This window comes from Apteryx rowi, unplaced genomic scaffold (assembly GCF_003343035.1).
Source record: "Apteryx rowi isolate R43461 unplaced genomic scaffold, aptRow1 scaffold_39, whole genome shotgun sequence".
Lineage (NCBI taxonomy): Eukaryota > Metazoa > Chordata > Aves > Apterygiformes > Apterygidae > Apteryx > Apteryx rowi.
Window position 1 is genome coordinate 3,890,813 of NW_020450418.1, and position 19,691 is coordinate 3,910,503.

The 19,691-nt window shown below is 41.3% G+C and overlaps 1 protein-coding gene across 10 annotated transcripts in view; it reads right to left on the bottom strand.

Annotated features, from left to right (window-relative positions):
- Window positions 1–19,691, bottom strand: part of PATJ (PATJ, crumbs cell polarity complex component) — a 160,577-nt gene that overhangs the window by 99,607 nt on the left and 41,279 nt on the right. For all 10 annotated transcript variants that reach the window (XM_026074452.1, XM_026074451.1, XM_026074458.1 and 7 more), the window contains 3 exons: window positions 18,612–18,740; window positions 4,401–4,610; window positions 3,391–3,504 (listed from right to left, as the gene is read on the bottom strand). In XM_026074452.1, coding sequence (XP_025930237.1) covers window positions 3,391–3,504; window positions 4,401–4,610; window positions 18,612–18,740 — 453 coding nt within the window. The remainder of the gene's footprint in view (window positions 1–3,390; window positions 3,505–4,400; window positions 4,611–18,611; window positions 18,741–19,691) is intronic.

Genomic DNA, 19,691 nt, shown 5'->3' on the forward strand with positions numbered 1-19,691 from the left:
GGTTAGGCCCATATTAAAGTTATATCCTGATTTTTAAACTAAAAATCTTCCACCTTTTGCATTTTACTAAAAGAAACTAAAGTGAATCCTTGAAACATGTGCTGATTTATGATTTTAACACAAAAGTAGGCACTGCGATTTTTTTTAAAAAGATAAAGAAATGGAAGGTGGAAAGCTCAGATATTGCTGCAGCCATTCAGAAAAAGAGAATCTGGACTGAAGTTAGGAAATGGGAATTATTAAATAGCACTAAAAAGCCTACAGTAAAAAGCACATATAAAACCACCTAAAGCATCTCTGTGCTCCAGACTTATGTGCTGTCACCCTGTGTATTTCTCACAATACCACCAGCTAAATGAAAAAACAGCCTACGAGTTTGCTTAGGCAACTGTATAGGCATAAAAAAAAAAAAAAATACTTGTTTGTCCCTCCCTTAGTTATTCCATACAATACTTTTAACTGCAGGCAAAAAAAACTCTGCACAAAACAAAAATCCACTACAACTATTCAAAGAGCAACCTAGTCACCTTAGCTCTGATCCATATACCTCTATGCCACAAAGTAAAAAAAGTAGGCATACGCGAGCAACTTCTAATCCATCACAAATAACAACCAGCAGGTAAAATACATCAAACCAGGTTACAGTTACCTGCTGCCTAGATGCCCTGCGCTAGTTTTCCTTGCAGTATGTGCATTGCCCTCACTGAGGGAAGAGGATCTGTCTGTAGCCAGGTTAGAGCTGTCGCTTTGAAAGACCTCACTCGACCCAGCATCAAGGTGGTACGAGGAATTAAGAAGAGGAAGGCATAATACCTGCTCCCTATCCTGCATCCCTGCTGTTTTCAATAGAAGAGTGCTCAGTTTTCTACTGACTTCAAAGCACAGAGCAAGACGCAACAGAACCAAAAGAAACGATCTTCGAATCCGCTCCCCGAGAGACCTTGCCCAACAGTTCTGGGAGTTGTCCCCTTCCTCCCCAATTTCCCACGCTCTGTTCTTCTCCTAAACTGAGAAGGGTGCTATTAACTGGCTCACGGGCCAGCCTGACTGCAGCTTGACTCTGCGCAGGTGTTTCCGAAACGTTACACCTTGCACAGCTACCCGAAAGCTCGCCACGCACACAAAGCTTTCCTTTGCTTAAGGCCACCAGGAACGTACACCCAAACCTGCCCCTCGAGGCACTGAGAGCCCAAGCCCTGAAACAAAGCTGCACGTTCAGGGGTACTGAATCCAAGCGTTTTCCTTCCTCCTTCCTGCCCCTTCCCAGACTCCCCAGGGTGCTACACTCTTTCTGACCCTTAGTGCCAGGATCCCATTTTGTTAGGTTTGTACAAATACCGAACAAAACTCCCAGGCACTGCCAGCAAGTGCTCACAGTTCCAGTGAGAGGCGGCAGAGAAAAGAGCAGACAGGCAAGAGCGTAAAGGAACAATGCAGTAACACTAGTCGGCATGAGCGCAGAACATTAGCAATCCAGAAGTTATCACATTTTTCAAAGGCATTAAATATTCCTTTAATGCATCTGCCCTGTCTTCTTCTATCTGAAGAAATACCCAGTCTGAAGAGACTCTAATTCTCTTCAGCTTTACTTCACTGTGCTGTGCTTCAGCGGCACCGTTCTCCGAGCACTGCGCTTTTGGGAGAGGCTCCGAGTTCAGCATTGCATACAGGAGTTGACTTAGCTCAGAAACCACACAGCAATTTGTATTACCCATCTCCTGATGCAGCACTTAGGTATGGGTAATCACAGGCTGCTGCACTGCAGTAGCAGACGCTACCAACGGCGTGGGGAATACCGCAAATGTGACAGTAAAGTCTACTACCGGAGCATACAAAATGTTCGAGTTCCTGGTTTTTTTTCTAGCCAGCCTTCTTTTATCAGCACTACAGCACAACATAACAGTGCAAGCCATCATGACACACCGTTCTTGGCTCTCATATGAGCAGATAAGAAAATAAATGGATGGAAATTTTAAACCATCTCTTAAGTTACTATCAGAGCCATCATATATACGGTAAAACACGAGCAAGCAAATGCCTCTACTTGTATTTTATACAAATTGATCATTCTAGTTTCCACATTCACCAATTCTTTAAGATGAAACAGTACTTAAAAAAATACTTAAAATAATAGCATTAGTTTTGTTTTATGAAGTAGAGAAGCAATTTGGGCTGGCAGAGGACCAACTGATCTGTCAGGAACCCTCCCTATGCACCTGGTAAACAACAAACTCCATTCTGCATCATGAAAATCAGTAAAGTTCACGGCCAGGCTAATTTCTACATAGGATATCTACCTCTACCACATCATATTGCTTCTCTTGGTGGTTCTAATCTATTGCTTCAGTATTAAAGATAGGTTTGTGTTTAAAGACAGGTAGACAGGTTTAAGAAGTTTAATATGGAAATTTAGAATTTATCACTGTGTTGTAGTCCTGGATGATCCTTTACTAATTTTCAGTCTAAAAAGAATACAATTCCCAATATGAATTAATTCATGTTTGCAAAGCATTTGAGAGCAGATGGAAATTCAAAAACATTCACATCTCTCTCATCCTATACAGATCAGTACTGCAATACTACTGCCTATTACCCTAATATCTGAGTTTCTCACTACCTTTAGTGCCTTAGCCTCCCACAATAAACAGAATTATTACTCAAAAAATATGAAAAAGAATAATTGAGAAAGAGATTAAAGAAATTACTTGAGAACACATAGCAAGTCTATGAAGAAGAACAGATTTCAAGCTTGCATTATAAACTGGATTTTTTTTTTTGGCTTCATTGCAAGCGTTCTGCTTCCACACTTCACTTTCTTCCAAAAGCTGAATGAAAAAATTATGATCACTAGTAATGTAGCATTCCTATTTCATATCCAAGGTAACCCAAGGTATTTTAACAATGTAATAAATTTGACAAGGCAGCCCAGGAACTGCACTGGTAAGTACTGTGCGTACGCTTGGTGTTCACAATACAGTTCGCATACAATTAGCTGTTAGAGCCTACTGTACATGGGAATCTTAACCAGACTATCAAGTTCCATCTGAACACGAGGAAAAACTTCTTCACTGTGAGGGTGACAGAGCACTGGAACAGGTTGCCCAGGGAGGTTGTGGAGTCTCCTTCTCTGGAGATATTCAAAACCCGCCTGGACGCAATCCTGTGCAATGTGCTCTAGGTGACCCTGCTTGAGCAGGGGGGTTGGACTAGATGATCTCCAGAGGTCCCTTCCAACTTCAACCATTCTGTGATTCTGTGAGTCATCACAGAATCAAAACCAACTCCTGTCCAAAACTGAAGTCTTATCTGAAGGAGACGCTATTTTCTGACTTTAAAACTTCATTTGCTGCCCCTATAAACTTAAGCTAAACCAAAAAAGTATCCAAATACCTGTGGTGCTTCAAGTATTATTGAGAAATTATCTACTGGTTCTGGAGATTCAGTGCTGTTTTTAACATTGCTGGGATCCACATTGCGCGTGTTCTCCTCCTCTTTGCTTTCTCCCTAAGAAAGGCAATCAAAAATCATGAGTCAGGAAAACAAAAAAATCCCACATTTTTCAAAAAACTAAAGAGAGAAGCAGTAGTTGTAGAAGAGGAGAAAATTAACAGAACAGTAAAAAAAGGGAGGTCCCAGAAATGGAGAAGGTGAAGGGAATAGCTTTTATTCTTTTAAGATACTAGTACACATACAGTAAAAATAAAGAGATGTGTAGGAGAGGAAGACAACAAAATAAAACTTCTTTTTTAAAAGGAAAGAATGCATTTAACAGCCTTTCTGCATTCCTGTTTCACCACTCCTTTATCAGTTTGAATTACAAGCACTTTCTATTAGATGGTGCTTTACTTTAATTAATTTTGCCTGGGTGCCCTTGATGAACAATGCAGCAGTGTTCTCAGGTAAACTACTGTCTGCTCCAAAGCCCTGAGTCCAGAAAAAGGAAATTCTACTTGAATTTAGTCTTGACCTCAAACAGATTAAGTTCCACTGACATCAAAGAAGCTTAAGCAAGCACTTCACACTGTCTTGGAGAGAAATGGACTTTGGCACATATTTAACCTATTTGCCAAACTGCTGGAACCACATTACAACCGTGCATTGGGTCAGCACACATTCAGGTTTGCCCAGACACATCTTCTGATCCCACTTCAACGTTCTTTCAGGAGGAACTTGAGAACGATGGTTTTGCAKTTAGACCTTTTGGACACACAGCTGCCCACTCTGACACGTTTGCCAGCTGTCCAGAGTTTCTGGACATGTTTGAGGAGTATGCACTGCAACTTTGCTGCTTTCCGCACGCATACATACTTCTGCCCTGAATTTCCCAGAAAAGCAAATACAGCAACCCTGTCTATGCATGTCACAGAACGAGATGGAAAAAACTTAAAATCAGTCCTTACCCCCAAAGGTTTGCAGATTCCAAGAGAAACTGTACCTGGCGGCACAGATTTCAACACTTCCACTGCCTCTGCTAAAGTGGCACTGTCCAAAGAGTTCTCATTTACGAATACCAAGCGGTCACCTGGTAAAAGCTCCCCTCCACGTTCAGCTACTCCACCTGCCACCAAAGAGCTGATCACAATGGCTGTTCTTGTCGGGTCTAAGGGATCCTGGAAAAAGAAGGAAAAAAAAAAAAAACAGACCCCCAACAAAAAGGTGGTTTATTTATTTTGAATATATACGGAGCAGTTAAACATGTTCCTTGTCTTATGCTACTGAACTGAACCTTGTTAAGACATTCAAAAGGACAGTCTACTAATACAGTCAAGCCTTACAGTTTTAAAAAAGGAAGGTTTGCAGTAGGAGGATACTCTGTTGCTTGCCTAGAAGATTAGCAAATTTAGCTTCTGAAGCTGACTGATACTCTCCCCTAGCCTCTTCTTACATACGGAGGAAAGGCCAGGCCAACCTGCAAGCAGAACACCAACACTGGCTCCTGACTCTTCCACAATCCTCCACCCACTCTGTTATGTACTACAGCTACATAAAATAATCATGGTGCATGTAACTCGAGAGTTTCATATCAGCAAAATTTGTGTTAAAGAATAATCCTTGCAAAAACAGTATTAGTGAAACAGGAGTATAACTTTACTAAGCTATTACAGTATTCCTGTCTTGTAAAATCTGCATGATAATTTATAAAAGACACGCTCTTCACCCCATGTTGCTGCCTAGTAGAGAATACAGGGGACAGCAATAGAAGAGAGACTAAGTAGTGATGAAGATAGAGTAACGTGGGGGAAAAAAAAAAAAAAACAAAAAACTGTACACACTGGAGAGACTGTAAACTGACATGAAGATATTCACTCCACTTAAACTTTTTCCAACATTTACCTTTGCATTGTATCATGTACCATTTCTATCAAACATTCAGCTACTTAAAAATATATCCTCAATCCAATAAAATGATCAGAATTTATTACATAGTGGCTGAAAAATACACAAAAATATATGGTTGAGTTATTTTTCCAGGATTAAAATTCCCCTTTCTCCCCCTTGCTAAGTGCTCATAAAGTTTGGAAGTGCTCCTTGTATGCATTGCGTCTTCAAATGCATAATAACATATTATTTTTCCCTCAGGACTTGCATCTCATTCAGGCCATGGGAGGGATCAAAAAAGGGCAAAACTCAACTCATAAAGACCACCATGAATTCAGCACCTCAGTGTTGACCTGAAAACAGGAATGCTTTTTTAACTCTTTATTTTTATGCAACTATACATTGCTTTCCAAACGAACATTTTTTTTTTTAAAGTATGTGCATATGAGGCAATGAATGTAATATCTGTGAGTGCCTGAAATTAGAGAAGTTTAAATTAGAAGTCAGTAGGAAGAATCACGCTGAAGCTGAATTCAAGTAATATATATTAATAATAATTCTTATTCTGCTGCTTAATCCTGCCATCTTATAACCTTTCCAAACAGCAGGTATCCATACTGTACAGGAGGGGCTTCCTTGCAAGTGTCGTGTCTCGACAGCCAAGCCGAGCAGCCTCTCCCTACGACGTGACGATGTGCTGCCTCCTGAACGAGGGCCAATACGCTTGGGCTGCCCAACTGTTTATGCTCAGATCTGCCTCGTACAATGCAGAGTGGAAAGAACTTCTTTCATTTGTTTCAACTACCAAGCTTGTCTCACTTTGGAAATTATGAAAAAGAAGAAAAACACAGGGGGAATTCCAGAAGAAGAATCTGAAGGATGGCAGGACCTGAAAAAGGGATTTTGCTTTAAAGAGTCGAATATTGGAACTGCAAACAGCCACTGCTGCCTTTTGTGTACAAACACAGCCAGCTTTGCCTGCCCTTTCCGACAAAACCACGTGCCTGTCCATCCTTGTGACAGCTGACCACAGAACAAATACTCCATTTGACACAGACTTTTGAGATTTTTAGATTTTTGATTCTGTTCCAATGCAAAATAAAAATCAACCTTTTGGATTTTTTTTGCAAAACCAGGATCACGTTGAGACAGCCGCTGTCAAGCAAGTAAGGCATTATCTGCATTAGGAAGGCTTCGCCGGTAGAACTTAACCAGCAAGTTTTCCTATTATGGCTTTATCTTGCCCTGCAAACAAGGTTTATGGTGGTTCCCTAAATGGGCAAACGCTCTCTCAGCAAAACTGCACCTTTGCTGACAGTACAGCACTTACACTACGATTTTTGCTGGCTTAGTTATATTGGTTAAAAAAAAAAGAAAAAGAAAAAAAAAGAAAAAACCCAACACCCACAGCGCTCATCCTTACTGATGCAGATAAGCTGACAATAATTCGCAAGGGAATGACTCGCCCAGTAATTATGGCAGTGACTGAGACTGTGGGAGATCCAAGTTCAAATCCCTGTTCTGTCTGATCCAAAGCTTTTTTTTTTTTTGATCTCAGATCAGAATCACTCAAGTAGGACATGGGAATCTCACCATCAGCTTCTCCTATATATTTAAGGTCAGTGGCCTAACCACAATATTTCTGATAATAAACATCTTTCCTATTTCAACTAAGTTTTCATTGAAATCAAAACATTTTGGCTTCAGTGAATCAGCCTGTTTCGGTAAGATTTAATTTAACTGAGAAGTGTTCCAACCAGCTCTAATTTTCATGCTAAAATGAAAATGATAGAGATCCTGCAAACATGCACAGCTCCTATGCAGTGAAGTTTCGAGACCAGCATAGCAATGGCCATTACTTTGCAACATGCATGAGAGTAAGCCACATATTGGAACTGCTTCATGTAGAGCAGCAAAAGAAATCTTTTTAACAAAAGGGCCCATATTAAAAACTGTTGATCAGGCAAATACAAAACAGGGGCCTCATTCTTTTATAGGTTATAATTACACTGCTGTTTTCAAGCAGAGGGAGCTATTGTACAGGAAGAGAAGAGCAATGTAAGCGACCCAGTGACAGGGTTAAGTCAGCAATGCAAGCAGTGCTGCAGAAACGCTGAACCTTTCCCACCAGTAACTGAAGAACAGCGCGATTGCCATCAGGAATGCAATAAAAATCACTTTTGAAAATACAGACCTACCAAATTTTAAGGTGTAATCCTTAATACATATTCCCTCCAAATTAACGAAGGCTGTTGCATCTGTGGACTGCACCTTGCTTTTCTTATGAAAACAAAAGGAACAATGTTTTTTGCAGACCTTGTCTTACGATTTGACTCTAAACCAAACGCACCCAGAAGAACCATACCTGCTAAAACAAGACAGCAAACACTGAATTCATATTCACATCTTGTAAAGACGCAAATACAACAGGACTTGGTGCTTTTGTTTTGTTTTTAAGAGAAGCCAGTGCTGGCAGCAGGCTGATAAACAGATTTTGACTTTCTATCCTAACTGCACCAAACGAGTTTGCTCGCAGTGCCCTGAAGAGATGCCCTGGTGGTCTTCAGGGGCCACGTCTACGTTAGCGGACCATCTAGATCCATCTGAGGTTACTAAACAGCACTAGCTGTGACTGCACACCTACCCTAAGGCTCCTGAATCATTTCACTTGGCTTACGTTAAGCTGCCAGATAATAATGATTTTTAGTCACTAGCAGGCAGGACTGGGTTTCAGTCGCTGCTTTGATGTAAAAGGCTCATTTACACAGATGGAATTTACAGGCTGGGAGGAAAAAAGCCAACACCAAAAACTYGGGGTTAAGACGTTGCTGTAAGGGTATTCTCCTGGATTACAGAAGCAACTCGACATCAGTAGTTTAAGACGGTTTTATCCCTTCGCAGGACTGTGCGTTACAGCAGAGCGGGAGGTGCGCAGGAACCGGTCGACGCGCCGCAGCGAGAGGGTGGCCGCCTCGAGCCAGGCTGGGACCGGCTGCAAGCCGACGGGGCCGCAGGACAGCCCAGCGGGCATCGACCCCAGCCGGGCATTTTAAAATGGGCAGAACTGGGCTTGGCACATTTAAAGAGGAACTGTGACTTCAACGTGCAGCACAGAGGAATCCTTCACGAACAGTGAAGGAAAGATCCCAAAGTAATCGCACCGGAAAGTAAAGCTACCAGAAGGCAAAACCTCCTCACTCGCTAGCACCAAGACAAGTTCTTTTTTTTTTTTTTTTTTAAAAAGGATTACATATCAAAAAATCGCCACTTACATAAACGATCAAAGTTGACCACTGCAGCGCCTCGCAGCAGCCCGGGCTGCTGGCCTCCCAGTAACCCTTCAAGGAACTGCAGCATGCTCTAGCTGTCTCCTTTSCTTTGTGCTCGAGCCAGCCACAGAGTATATGGACTTGTTTGAAATAGTCATAATTTATTCACACTTTGCACACCATATATTTAACTGCATTGAACCGTGGGTTCTCCCTTCCCCCCCTAGCACTCCTCATCGAAATCCACAAATGTTTCCTGGAGTCCAGGTGTCAGATTTTTCTTCTTATTTTCAGGGCCCCATTTGTTCTGGATTCATTTAGCGGTGCAGAGTCAGGCAGGGGCCACTGCAGTTGCTGCCTCCGGGACCCCAGGATCCTGAGCTGCACGAAGGCTCTTAAAAACCTGAGCTCTGCTAAACTATTAAGAGTCCCCTGAGCACCACGTTAACAGAGTCCCATGCGCTGCGCTGCTGCAGCGCGTAACTTTATTGCGGCTTAAGTGAGGGCTTCGAACAGTTACGCTTGCCACGGGCACCAAAGATTTACACGCGGCTATCAGGCTTCCCTAGGAAACAAATCTGGAAATATAACCGATACGGACTGCCCGCGTCACGCATCCTGGAAAATTAAAATCGTAACCATCGACTGACACCTTTACCACCSTTATCAAACTTGGAGATTTCTGCAGCAGCCAATAGAGGGCACTACAGACCAGGATCAGCTCCCAGCGTGCCGGCGGCGTGCTCGGCTCGCCCCAGTCCATCCCAGTCCGCCCAGCAGCCAGGAAGGAGCGGGCCACTCGCTCTGCGCAGAGGACGGGGCGCCCGTCGCACGCCGCGGGCTGTACGCGTAACTCCATCGGATGTGAGCAGCTACCACATTTTCTGGGGGTTGTTTTTGTTTTTCTTTTCTAAAGGCTCGTATGAAAACGTAAGACAAAGCTGCGGGTGACTGACATCTACTGTACAAAGTCACTCTCACTTAGTTTCAGGCTATATTAGTTTTGGCATCACTTAAGATCTAAATTCAGCGAGCCTGACTTCCTAGAATATTTTAGCTCTCTTCAAGCAACAAACTGCCTGCTGCCACAAAAACACTCCTCTGAAAACACACAGCAAAAATAGCATGGCAAAGGATCCCAAAAGAAACAGTCTGAAACTTTTTTTCTGTACCAATTCTGATTTATCTGAACAATTTTACAAGTGCCAATTTGTATACTGCAGGTTTTTGCGAGAGAGCCAAAACAAACACATGTTAGAGCTCAGAGGTCAGCGTAACCCAGCTTCATTACATTTTGCATGGGACCACTTCCAGGTCTAACATACATATACATATTTAAAACTCTTCAGTTTGCAATCGAATAAGATACCAGACTGAAGGACTCCTACTGATGCTTAAACACAACACTGCAGCAGGCTGGTAACAAGGAACATACAGACTCGAACAATTAAAAGAACAAAGACAAATGCAAACATTTATTTTCATCTTACTCTTAGGTGGAACAAAGGCAAAACTGTGCCGTAAATCATCTACCTGTATACTCAGTGTTGGGAAATTATTCAAGATACTCTCCCACGTCCTCATCTTAAGGGCCACTCATTCCTTTCACAGAGCCGCCCTCCACGTACGGACCAACGGTGCCAACTGGATGCAAGAGTCGAGAAACAGAACAGCCTGCATCCTTCTCAAAGGCCCTAGGGACTTCCCCACTGGAACGGAGAGAAGAACAACAACTGTGAGGTCCAATTCCCTCCTCAAGGTGGCATTGGCTTAGGATCGAGACTCAAGGTCCAAAGCTTCTGTTGACTCACTCCAACATATTGAGAGGAGTCAGTCTCAGGAACTGCCAGTGGAGAAGACTACCCAACACAAACAGCATCTAGATGTACCAAAGAAATAAGCTGCAACCTGACGTGCTAAAGTAATACAAACTTAAACACAGAAGAGTATTCAAGGAAGAAGGCTGAACTTTGTGATGTAAAGCAAAGCACAGGAAATAAAATGTAAGTATTTATTGATCTGCAGTGAAGGAACGAAGCAATGAATTCCAGAAGCTCTAGTGCTGCCAGCATTAATCAAAACTTCTGTTGCTGGAAATGTCAGCAAAGAAACAGGAATTCACACAGAAAGAAAAAAAACTAGAAAAAACATACACAGTCACACCCAAAGGTGGAAAGATAAATAACAGGGAAATATGAGTAGGTGGCACAATGGTTTCCCACACTAGGTTTTCATCATCTGTGACCTGAAATCAAATTGGTCTTCTACAGCAAGAATGAACCTGGTGGCCATGAATTACTCAAACCAGTGTAGGCTTGGCAGAGCTGGCAAGTACTACTCAGCGAGTGTTCATCTCCTGGAGAAATGGCACATGCAGCAGGTAGGAGGGACTGAAGTGCCTCCAGGGAATGATCTAAAGCCAAAAAGAAAAAAAAAAAAAAAAAAAAAAGATCTTGCACGCTATTGATGTTCTGAAATAAAAGGATCAAAAGATAGGCATCGAGAACGGTAGTTTGGGAAGCATCGCTGTACAGTGGACTCAGGTGCACATCACCATCTTTTAGCCACCTTTTCATCCATACAAGTTTTCACTCAGTCCGAGGTTTCAGCCACCTTCAGGGCTAAAGTCACAGGGATTACATTCATTAGCTTCTCCTAACATCTTACCCTTCAGACATTCCAGCTCCAGAGAAACATACTGGATGCTGACTACAGGGAAAACCCACAGAGATTAAAAACAAAACAAAACAGAGGAAAGTCACTGTGTGATGAGATAAAAGAAGGGATAGAGAAGTTTGGGAATAAAGAAAAAAAGTACCAACAAACCAAGGGAAAAAATATGAATGGTATCACCTGCATAACCTACAGCCAATGGCCTTAATGCACATTTTGAGCTTGATCAACTTTCAAATTCAAATAATCCCTGAACTAAGAAATCTGCCATGTAAGCCAAGGAGGCATTTCTACCAGTCCGGTGTGCTGGAAGTGYGGTACACGTTTCAGACAACTTAGAACTCTCTTTATGGAGAGCTTGCATCATAAACCACAAAGATGATTTTTATGGACAATTCTACAGAATTTCTACAGAAAATATTTCTAAAGAAAAGCGTGGAGACAGGGCAGACCATTTTTGCAACACAGATTTGCAAAGAGTGACTTGGGCCAAAGGAGACTTGCAATGGTATGGAGACCTGAGAAGACCGAAGGATAGGCAAAAGGGGTGCAGAGTATTTCAAGGTGGCAATGAAAGCAGTGAGAGCAAGACAGAAAAACTCCAAGTGCACCAGTATTTGGATTTGGGGGGCAGCATCTCCCAGAAGGGCATTAAGAAAGCAGAATACCTCTTAACTTCCAAGAGTTTCCAGAATTCCTCATGTTAATCCATCAGCACCAACATGTACCTCAAACTGCATCAGTGCGGAAGTGGTGCAACAGATTCAGAGCTGCCGAGGTCGAGCTTTTAAACGCTCATTGTTCTATCTCCACACGTTCACTGAAAAACTAGCTCAGCCCTTCCATAAGCAGCACTCAATTAAATAGTTTTCTCTAGTCTCTCATCTACATAATCTTACCCTTGTTCAGATTTTGAAAGTTTCTAATAGAAAAACTAGCTGCAGTTTTGGCCCTTTAAATTCTCGCCTTCTTTTGCAGGCAGAAGACAGCTGCAGAATAATAATGAATTTCTTTGGTTTGAGTTTTTTTTGTTTTTATTAAAAGCTATTCTTTCTAGCAGGAAATGAAAAAGAACAACCAGATTGGTAGATTTTGGGGGAACAGGGAAAACATTTCTAAAGGTTAATAATAATACTGCTTAGTATTTATTTCAAGGATATGCAACAAACCAAAGAAAAACAGATGTTTTAAGTAATGCTCCAATTTCTCTGCAAACTCGGGTATTGACCATAGCAATGGCTGTAACAGCTCACAAAAGATGGGGTCTGTAGAGAAGGGCTGCCTCTAGGACATGACAGTCCACTCTGTGCAGGAGATTGCTTCCTAACTTCTTACCCAAAAAGTCAGACCAACGATCCCCGAAAGCCCAGCTCCAGGGGAGCCAACTCAAGCCCTAATGTGACTTCCTGCATCCAATTTCCTTAGCCTCTTTACCTCGGCAAGCTCCCCCTGCGTATCTTCTCTGTATCTCATGCTGAGATACACAGTCTCTTTGATTTCTTATTAAAGTGGTTTCTGGTACTGCTGTACAGAGGTTTTGGAAATCACTAATCATGAACACCCTAGAAACTTCACCAGGAATGTGCTCAATCGCATTCACTAGCTCTTCAGTCCTGAAAAGTAGTATTTAAGCTGAACTCCAAGAGAATTTTCGAAAAGCTACATTGAATTCAATTCATGACACACTATTAAGAATTATTTTGCAAACGAAGCAGCTTAATATGATATAAAGGATGCAGAACTTTCCCATAGAGGGAAAGAAGCAAATCCTCCGTGAGATGAGTACCAACACAGTTGGTACTGAGGCTTACACAACTTTGATGTTAATGAATGTAGATGGGTTGTAGAGATGGGAGAAAAGCTGCCTTTATCAGTTTTCCCAGTACCAAGCTGATAGCCATTGTAAAACTGCTTTTTAATACAGCTGTGCAGCTTTTGCCAGTAAGCCACAGGTTTCCATCACATGATCAGGTGGAAATGTGCTTAACAAGGACATGAATATGCTTCTTTGTTCATAACAAACTTATTGCAAGACRGACAAAGCTCAAATTATCACAAGAGGGCAAATGTTTAGCCAGCAACATGTCAAAGCATTCCAGCCCACATCTCACTAACGAACAAACCAAAAAAGAAAAAACATCTACTTGGATACCACCTTTTACAAACAATAAGTCAGCTTTTTGTAAATCTACATCTGGAGCTTGTTTGTTTGGGGCACAAAAAAAAAAAAAGGAAAGATATTTGGAGACACTTGAATTGTTTCACTTCCTGTTGAGAAGGACTACGCAGTTATTTTGTTACCAAAAAAAAATTAAAAAAAAATTGCTACCCGCATTCCCTGGGAGAAGGGCAAAACATAACCTGCCAAACGCACAACAACAAAGACTTTGGTTCAACACTAAGAAAAAACTTGCCGGGGATAATGAAGACCAGTTCAGGAATAAGGAGGCTGTGGTATCGCCCTTGCTGGACTATGCGAAGAGCACGTTAAGCACCAACGCGGGGAAGCAGCATGCTTCATGCTGCGTCAAGCCACGGTGACATGAAGCCCACACAGCGCTGCAAGAACTTTTACCACCTCCAAGGATGGGTAGATATTTGCACCACGCTGTGACAGATGGCTCGGCGCAGGCGCCCCCGTCCCGCGGTCCATGCCCTCGGGCCACCTGAGCACAGCCGAGGCCATGCTATAGCAGAGCTACGGCAAATGCGAACCCTCCCTAGCCCAGTCCGCAGCCCCTCTGGTTTCAGGCACTTTAAAACAGATGCTTTAAAATACTCTGACTTCAAAGCACAGTAAATTAAGCTCCACATAAAGTCCATTCAGCTTTTTGTTTAATTTGATAAAAGCTCATCAGACCATTCAAGTTACCTTCTGGTCAATACTGCCTCAAGAAATCTGCAATTCAGCTACCTGTGGTTTTTCCAATATTTCTGTAAAACGTTGCTGACAGAGCCTGTTCAGCTGCACGCATCAGGTCTTGGCTAAACACTGTTTCAGGGCTACTCAAAGTATCTTTTATACTGTTCTGATCATTTCGCTCTCTAAATGTCTTCATCTCGTGTGCTTTTCCCCCCCCCCCTCACTCTAACCCCCTGGGACCACAGTCATTTTTATACAACATTTCTCCCCTGTTCTAACCTACTGACACACCATGCCCTCTTCTGTTTTTCTTTCTTTCTAACAAAAAATATTGGCCTCGCTAACAATGCCTTACCTCTTTCCTTGCTGGCTAGGAGGTTTCGCTTTCGGCTAGACAAAGTTCCTAATAAGCGAGATACCTTCGCATCTACTGGCAAAGAACAATAAACACGGTTAACACAGCCCCTTGCATCACCGACGATCCCAGGGCACTTCACAAACAGCACACTGGGTCCCCCATTCACCATCAAAACACGCTTGCCGCTAAATGTGCCAGCGACACTACATAAAAGTTAGTTAAGAGGTGAAAAAAACCAGCAACTTCTCCAAGTGAAATTACAAGGAAATTAAGGGAGGGAGCGTGTATTACTTAGCGTAGAAGTTGGCCGCGAGAGCGAACACCGCACCTTTTTAACGGCCAAAAGGGGGGCAGGGGCCCGGCTGCAGACCCCATCCCGGCCGCGCCGCGCTGCCTCCCGTCTCGGYGGAGCGCCGCTCGCCATCGGCCGCGGAAAGCGCGCCGAGGCCCAGCGGCACGGCCCCTCCGCTCCCTCCGGCCCCTTCCCCGTCCCCCCACCCCAGTGAAACGGCTCATTTCAAGCAACGTGCTGCAAGACCAGGCCGCCCCTTTCCCCTCGCCAACTGCCAGCCTTGCTAACACGGCGCCCATTTCAAAGATTTTGGATTTCCTAATGCGCAATTAGGAATTAGGACACTCAGCAAAGGAGAAAAAAAGATCTTTTTATACATAGTGATAATCTGAAGCTGAGCATTATCCTACATAAACGCAGTTCTACTACAGCAAAAATGCTAAGCCTACTCTATTCCTGTAATGGTATCACAAATTTTTAGCAAGATCCTTCGAGGACCTTCTTAAAAAAGAAGGCAGCTCTGTTTTGAGCATTTAAACCTGTAAAGACAGAAAAAAGACGACACAGGACAAAGTAGAAATACTATTGATTACACGTAATTGGTATAATTAATTTGTAATTAGTTCATTAAAATATATAGACATTGGAATTATGTTTGTACATTTCTGGGAATATCCTGCAAGTCATTTGGGATATGCCTATCATTTATTTGATAGATGAAACATTATTAGAAAGACAGCCCATTAAAAATTAATATGCCAGAGTAATAATTTCTCGATCTCAGCATTCGCTTTGAGCAGTACTCCAATTCCTATTCTACATCACCATGAGTTTTTATTAATACCGTTTTTCAGAGCACGGCTTGGAAACTACAACATTTCAGACAACTGAGGCACAATTATGCCTAGCCTGTAGACAGTTTGGAGAAAACAAGATGATTAATGCTATAAGTGTTCTTATAACGAGCACATTCAGCATCATGTCTAATTCTATAATTAAAATCAACAGAGAAAGGTAAAAAGCCTCATGCTTCAAAATAAATGGCACACGTTAATGGAAAGCAGGGGGAAGAAACTTGCCCAGTACCCCGTAAGCAGCCTGCTCCCTAATTGCTGAACATTCTTTCACCGCTGCAGAGCATCTGGCTTTGATCAGCGCCACAACAGCCCCCGACGGTAACACCTCTCTGGGAGCAGGATTTCAGGGGTCCTTAAATCCTGCAGATAACAGTCACCGTTCCCTCACAAGAAGTGACCGAAACGGGCTGGTATACACTGGTACTGCGATAGCATTTCCAGGATGTTATCATAACTGGATGGAAGTGGAAGGTAAGATGTTATAATAGTGCATCACGGTTTTCCCCTCTGCAATGTTACTTTAAATATTCCCACCGGTCTTTCTGAAGTTCCGTTTCAACCAAAAGCTACAAACACATTTGGATCTTAAAAGCCCAGAGGTATAGTCGCATCACCTCCAAGTCGGGTACCCAAGGCAGAAGTTTAAGGAAACTTCCACAACAGACAGCGCAGGAAGAGAGAGGCTCTTATAGGGCAATTCAGAGCACCAGGAGTTAGCCTTCTGCTCCGAATCACCTCTCAAAAAGTCCTTCACCCCCCCCGTCCCTTCCATCAACTCTAATGGGGGCCTACAGAGACCGGTCCCTCACCAGGGCACCTTGTTTGGAGATGTGAAGCTAGGCCGTGTGACTACCCCTCCTGACTTTGCTCACTTTGAGTAATCATACGAATATGCCTATTTTATGAATAGTGGATACATAGTGCAAGCAGCTTATTTGCCATTATAAAGACTGATTTTTTCCCCCTGCAAAACAAAGAAAAGGGGGCTAAAAAAATTCATTTTTTAAAAACAGGATAAAACTGCAAAAAGAAATGCACAAAACAGTTACGTGTGCGAGTCCTTTAATCCACAATTTCACTGTAATTTTGTGCTTTTTGGTAAACCCTGCTTTAAGAATTCTGAACAATCTCCCAGTAACTACACTCCCCCCCCCCCACCCCCAATTAAGTGTAGACAATTATTCATTGTCTTTGCCATGCCCTCAAGAATATGACGGAGATATTTACTCACACACACACACAGCTACAGATATCTGTCTAAAAATTAATCTGCACATGATGAAGAGTGCAAAAGATCTAAGAGGCAAATCCCAAACAAAAGAGCATACTTTATACATAAATATCTTGAAATTATAAAGATCTGAGCTTAAGTGGTTTACCACTCATTTAGAATTGATTAGAATCTATTTAAATTTAGCCGAAAGTATCACAACATTGCTCATGTATTTGCATCTGCGAATAAGTAAATAAAAAGCCCGTTATTAAAGCCTTCATTAATTCTGATTATACGAGAACTTAAAAGCAAATCTGCGTATTACTGCTCTGTAAAGACTCCTAGCAACTCTACAGTAAAGCTGGCACTGCAACACAACATGTGTCAGCGAAAATGACTAACAGGATCTATTTTCAGTAATCTTAAATCACACTGGTAAAATATAGAATTAATGGTTTTGCATAATACTCCAAGTATTTTTTTTATTTGAATCCATTCCCTATTCATGTCTTATTGTATCAAAAATATAATTGAATTTTATATCACTTGACATTTATGTATAACAATCGAATACATTTTATTAAACTACAATGTTTAGGCAGCACTCAGATGTGATGTGTATATTATTATGAAGACTAATCCAGCTATTTTATTTCCTTAAAAATATGATTGCTAGAGGTTTTGAAAAAATATTACATTGACTAGAAACATTAAGAACATTTAATTCTGACTTCAGATTTTGAGGTTTTCTATACACTTAGTTGGGGCCAATATTTTGCAAAAAAATTTATTAATTTCAGCAGAATTTTCCCCCGACTACACTGACAGAGGACTTCTCCCTTGATTTCTAATGAGTTTAACCGTTAAAGTATATAACCTATGTCAAAATGTTTTGACATTAAAAAAGAGGTTTTCTTCTCAGAGAATGTTTTAAGCTATGAATGACTTCTGAAAGTCAACTCTTTTTAATACTTTTTTTTTTAAATATTGAAAATTCTATCCATATCTCTGGAATACTGGTTTAATAGTTTAAGCAGCGAAGCATAATGGAAGGAATTTAGGATCTTCAATCTCTGTTCTTATACTATGAAAGTAAAGCAACTTATTAAAGCAAATTTGTATGTACAAAAACTGAGCTTGCAATACTAATTCACCTGTCAGCCCTGACTTTCTGCATGTGAAGGACAGCCATGTTAAAACTTTACTTCTGCAACCTCTGTTTTGGAAAATAGATAGTTTCGATTTTATGGCTTGATCCAAACCTGCTGAAGACAGTCCTTCCATGACTTGAATGGGACCACAGTTTGCAGACCAGCATGGGTCTTTACTGTATTCATAAATGAAAGGCAATTTGGGCGCAGTCAGAGAAGAGAGAGAAGACTCATTAAATTTTATAAATAGTAAATTATATCGCAATATTTAAGAAAATATTCTTGCTACTCTCATTGTTGAAAAGTGATTTCAAGTTAAAAAAAATAAAACAAAATCCAACTCCCTCCATCATTTAGCCTTTAAACTCAGAATTATGAGTTGGAGTTTTTCACTTTTTTCACTATCACGTCCAATAACCAGACTAGGTTAGAACAAGCTCTACACTATACTTTATAGAGTTGGACTCAAAGTAAATTACTTTTCCCTACACAGTTTCTAGGACCAAGTGCCAAGCTGATTACCCAGTAGTCAACAATTTCACAAAACATTTTAAGGCATCATACAAAACAAAGGATCAAAGAGATTTTTCACATTTAGTGATATGGAAAAGTATACCTGATAGTCTAAAATGCTGAATCCTAAACCATTTTTGTCTTTCTCCAGTTCAATAACCTTCACATCAGGAGACCATAATGCTAATTCCCCTTCTTCCTCCTCAGGATTAATGCCTTCCTCAGGTTTCACCTGAAAAATAAAAGTTCTAGTTCAAATACAGTGCTTTCAGTTCTTTACAAGCACTATTCATTCAATATTTTGATTATTTATGGTTCATACATGCCCTAAAATATGACCTTTTATGGAATTACAACTTCACTGAACATTATGAGTCCAGTTTTAGATACTAGTACCTTCTCTGGCTTGCTGCTTGGATATTCCTTGGGGACTATGCCTACCTGTTTTGAGCATCAGGGCCCAACCTGGCATACAAATACCCATGTATTACCTAATTGTTACAACATTACTAACCTGTTACATGTTGATGAATTTCAGCTGTCCCATTAGATGCATAAAGGAAAAATAGATTTCTTAGCATAAAATATTTAACCAGTCACAGACAGCTAATGAAAAGACCAGACATTAGAGAGATCTTCTGATACTCGTGGCCTTACATATGTAGAAAAAAAAAAAAAAAAATCTATATTTAACTATACAATAACACCCAGTTTGAAAAAGCATTTTCTTACATTTATGCCTTAGCATAAAAATTCTGAAAGAGGTATAGTTTCCCAGTTTCCCTGGGTGAGGCCAGCTTCATAAACACATCTTCCAAAAAAGGCATCTTTTGTTGTCTAACTCAAAATGAATATTTTAACTTTACTGCTCTTTCAACAGTACAATCTTTACAAAATATGAATGTAAGATGTCACAAGAAAAGCCTTAAAATCTTGTACTGTTAACTTCACACTGATTAAACTCTAGTTCTTTGGACAAATACGCCTCTTGCGCAGACCACCGCCATGAGGCAAAAGGAAGAAATAGTTTTTCTTCCACATGCTTTTCCTTGTTACTCTGTCAAAAGCAAGCAGAAATATTGTGAGATGGCTCTAAAGCCATGTGAGAAGGAGACCTCTGTTCACTCAATCAGTATCATCTTATGGCAAATATTTGCCACAGACAGGATGCACACGGAAAATG